We start from the raw sequence: 4,365 nt of genomic DNA, 5'->3' as shown, positions 1-4,365 counted from the left end.
CTTGAAACTGGTACAGGTATTCCCCCGTGCCAGCTAAGAACCCATCAGTGCTGCTCCCTGCATCCAGGAACACAGCTTCCTAGCAGCCATGGTAAAGAGAGTTAACCCTTTCCTGGCTGAATCCAGCACACTCCAAATTGCAGTAAACAAGCCCACATTTACCAGATCACTTCCTCCAGGTGAGGGCTTGTTTGGGGTTTTGTTTGCTTTGTTTTTAATTACTCTGTAACCAAGACTGTCCATAAAGCAGAGATACTTTTAGGCATCTAATCGTATAATACACTCAAGAAAGCAAGACTGAGTTTCTCAACTTCATGAAGTTATGGGCAAGCTTACCTTTTCCTCTTTTCCTTTGTTTTGCTGATCCTTCTTTTCCCGGCTGCGGACCGCCTTCCCTTTATCACTGGGATTTCGAGAGGATGGACGGTGAGGGCCTCTGACAGCTGCACTTCCACGATTATTGTGGCCTCTGCAATCACTGCACTGAGCAGACTGACGTCTTCTGGGTCCTGGCGAAGGTCTAATTAGTTGTAACATATGCAAAAAGCCTCAGTGTAAAGTCACTAGAGAGCACTACATAACCAAATCAAGTGGTTACAAACTGAAAAGCCATTTTTCTCAAGAAAAAAATCTGCATGTCAGAAACAAGACAGACGTTTTTAGATAGTCACTAAAAATCCATTTCACCTTTGCCAAAAGCTCAGGGATCACTTAGTTAAAACAAGCTCCTTGCTTTGTATATTCAGTAAATAATCCTAGTATTATGGAGCTCAGGGGAAAAAAAACAAACCCAAAACACCACCACAAACCCCAAAAAACCCAAAACACCAAAACCCATCCCAGTGTATTTGCTCCTTATCACTGGTCCTCGCTCTCCTACCCAAAGAAACATAAAGGTTTCCTGGGAATGACAGTTTTATTTTCACTTCTTGGGAAAGAAAAGGTGTATGGGAGGCCTCTAGCTTTTGATACTAGACTACTTTCAGAAGCATGTGTGCAGAAACCAGTATCAGTATTATGGATTTCTTTTTTTAATTCAGTTTCTTCCCCATACAAATCTGTTATTCTCACAGATATACTTTTTTTTTCATTGGCATTCCTATAATTCCAGCATTAATAAGCTATCAGTCAAGTTTAGGGATATTTCTAGAGAACAGAAAATGGAAGACTGATTTGGAGAGCCTTTACTTGAACTAAAAGATGTGTTTTGACGTATCATTCAAGATAAATTGGGATCCAGTACCTTTATAAAAGGTGTTTTTAACTGACAGATACAGGTTTTTCAGAACTGTACATACCTCTTCAGGGTGAGATTAAGACTGTAAATGTTACAGTCTTTTCACTTTCCAAATGGAGTATCGACCAACCTATACTTTCATTTATGAACACTCAGCCACCTCTGAATTCCACCCCAAAGCTAAAAGTAAAGGAATGGTGTGATTACACATCTAATTGCCACCTAAACATGTGAGTTCTGCTATCTCAGTATAGGAATTTACTGTGCTTATTCCAATAAAACACGACCCAAGTTTTCACTGTGGCTTTTTCATATTACCACAGCGCAATATTTCAGCAGTTGATAAGATAAACGGATCAGAAAGAGTTCTCTCAAGTCTCCCTGTCCCAGAAAGCTTCAAAATATTAGGAAAGTTCTACCTCCCAGAAGGTTTGAATGGAACTGGCTAGCAGTGTTCCAGAGTTATCAAAGGGCCATTTCTTTCAGAAAGTAGGCTCAAAATAAATCAATGGGTGGGGAGGGAAAGTAAAAATGCATCTGTGAAGACTGAAGTTATCGTTCTATGAGAAACAGCTGCTAAATTTGAAGCCCCAGGGAACAGTTTGACAGTACAGCTAAGCTGACCTAATACTCACTTTCTGTCAAAATGCACAGTTCCATGTCTGCTTCGCATGCACTCCTGTTCTCTCCTTCACGCTACCACTGGCATCTGTGGCTCAGATTAACCAGTTCAGAGAGCTAATCTCAGGAGAAACAACAACAAACCCCAAAGAAACTAAAAGCCAAATGAACAAAGCACTATCCCCACAAAACAGTGCCTTTTTTGCCAGTTGAGTATCCTGAACCAGCTAATCAATCAGCCAACAAAGACAAAAGTGAAAAAACCCCAAACTCAGCCAACTGTGGAGGGTAGGACCACCCTTTCAGCAGCAGCTACGCTGCCAAGCCACACTGCAAGGCCTTGGTTTCACAAACACTGACCTGCATAATTCAAAACTACTTCTGACACAAACAGGCTCGGCTGCAGCTGCCTGTTCCCACCCCTTCTCTTGAGCTTACACTGGCCTAACTGACCAGCTCATGACAGATCAAGGAATCACCCTGCTGCACAAAAGGGACTGAGTTTGGGCACTTCCAGATCATACTGTAGCACTCTTCACCCTCTTCGTATCAGCTACATGTAGAATCATTTTAAAGTTGATGAGAAGATCAATTCAGGAAGAGGGTTGAGCTTCCATGGAATGACAAGTCTATCTTAAGTCAGGGGACAAAAAACCAAAAAAACCCACCCCAGACCAACACCAAAAAAAAAAAAAAGGCAGCCTGACATTAGTCAAGCCTATAGAAGATAAAAGCCCCAAAATGTTTGGAAGAAGGCTGCCTCAAAGTGGCATCTCCTTCACCACAAACCGGCAAGCTGCTGGTGTGCTACTTATCTAAGTCCTAGAACAAAAAATGTAGAGGAATGGGATGAAGTGAAATCACACTTTGCCCTGACAAACATTAATTTGAAAAAAGGCAGCCTGACATTAGTCAAGCCTATAGAAGATAAAAGCCCCAAAATGTTTGGAAGAAGGCTGCCTCAAAGTGGCATCTCCTTCACCACAAACCGGCAAGCTGCTGGTGTGCTACTTATCTAAGTCCTAGAACAAAAAATGTAGAGGAATGGGATGAAGTGAAATCACACTTTGCCCTGACAAACATTAATTTGGGCCTTCAGGTTTCCTCTTACCTACCTTCAGCAGGTACTGGCAAAGACCAGACTTCTGCATCGTGAGCTGGTAATTCTTGTTGCGAAGCTTTCAATGGAGTACTGTCTAGTTTAAAACTCTCTAGTGTTTTCATTATATCTTTCACATGCTTAGCTTCCACGCTTATCTCCTGCCAAACCTGATTTAAAAAAAAAAAAAAGTAGATTAAGCACATTGCAAGTAAGCTCACAGCAGTCCCTCTGGTCAAGCCCTTGTAATGCCTGGATGGATTCCACAGGCTACCCGATGCTACTTCAACAGGTAAGAATAACACACTTCAGATACTAAGAAGGGTTTTCGGCCTCCCTCAGCACATTTAAAGAACAAACAAATAGATTTTGGATTTAACACCAAAGAGATTTTTGACAAGCTTTGCATATTAAGCAAACACGACAGAAGAGAGTGCAAGCTAACAGACTGAAAGTCAGTGAAATGGTGGTTTGTGTTAAGGATAAATTAACATGGTAGCCACAACTCAGTTTCTGCTAAGGATCTGTAAGTCACACTACCAAAACCCGTGAGGGAAAGATGACTATTCAAAATTACACCAGCCTAAAAAACTTCAGCATAACAAGGGCACTCTTCAGCAAGAAGCTGACAAGCCAGACAAAGCACTGGCTCCCCAGGGCTGCCATCCATTGCCTGTTTCGTCACTGTCAGAGCAAGAAGTCATAAAGACGACTTAAATAAGTCTATATAATAACAAAAACCCTATATATAAACAGCACTACAGTTTATCAAAGAATGGTGAAAGTATTTTGATACTTCTGTTTACCGTAAGATAGGCAATTTTTGCTCCTTCAATGCTTTTCCCTCAAAATGTCACAGAAAAAGTATTATTCACCTGTTGCCACTTCTGTTGCAGATACGTATCTCTGACAGAGTAGAGGTACTTATTCATCTGGTCAAGAACTCCCTGGTAGTAGACCATCGCAGAGTCATAATTTCCCAGTAAGGCATATTCACGGGCCAGCTTTACATTCTCACTGATCATAACAAGGCTCATGTTCAACATGAAGCTGAAAAAATAGGAAATATTAAGATTAAAAAAAATCCCAGGACGAGAAGAAATTTTTGCAACTATTTTTGTATGCTTATTATCTCATTTGCTATATCAAAATATAGAAGCTGGAAATATACTGGTGAGAAAAAGAAATGTCCTGGGATGAATGCCATCCATATGAAGAGATAACTGCTTCTCTATTACAAATGAAACTTTTCATCTCAGAGAGTCGGTTCATGCAATGAAGATTCTGTTGAAAAGCTTACACAAAATATGCAGATTTAAACGCACCGTTGCAAGCCACACTTGCACCCTCTCCTTCCCTCTTCATTCTACCGTAAGATAAATGGCTATTTTACTGTTAGCACTACAAC

At 40.9% G+C, this 4,365-nt stretch overlaps 1 protein-coding gene across 1 annotated transcript; it reads right to left on the bottom strand.

Annotated features, from left to right (window-relative positions):
• Window positions 1–300: 300 nt before the first annotated feature.
• Window positions 301–3,994, bottom strand: LOC104507820 (katanin p60 ATPase-containing subunit A1-like). Its single transcript, XM_010149231.1, has 3 exons — window positions 3,833–3,994; window positions 2,970–3,127; window positions 301–520 (listed from the first exon to the last, which is right to left on the bottom strand). Exons 1-3 carry the CDS (start codon window positions 3,992–3,994, stop codon window positions 313–315), a joined length of 528 nt encoding a protein of 175 aa, XP_010147533.1. The 3' UTR covers window positions 301–312.
• Between the last annotated feature and the right edge of the window lie 371 nt (window positions 3,995–4,365).

The sequence above is a fragment of the Eurypyga helias genome, unplaced genomic scaffold, assembly GCF_000690775.1.
Source record: "Eurypyga helias isolate BGI_N326 unplaced genomic scaffold, ASM69077v1 scaffold5133, whole genome shotgun sequence".
Lineage (NCBI taxonomy): Eukaryota > Metazoa > Chordata > Aves > Eurypygiformes > Eurypygidae > Eurypyga > Eurypyga helias.
The sequence above is the reverse complement of the archived record's forward strand: the minus strand, read 5'-3'. Positions and strand labels throughout refer to the sequence as shown.

What these genes read in the sequence shown, in the direction of transcription:
- LOC104507820 (XM_010149231.1), bottom strand. Translation starts at nt 3,994, where the DNA reads ATGAGCCTTGTTATGATCAGTGAGAATGTAAAGCTGGCCCGTGAATAT. An exon ending in TGCAACAGAAGTGGCAACAG is followed by an intron (nt 3,128 to 3,832) that starts GTGAATAATACT and finishes TTTTTAAATCAG; the next exon opens with GTTTGGCAGGAGATAAGCGT. An exon ending in CCAGTACCTGCTGAAGGTAG is followed by an intron (nt 521 to 2,969) that starts GTAAGAGGAAAC and finishes ACAACTAATTAG; the next exon opens with ACCTTCGCCAGGACCCAGAA.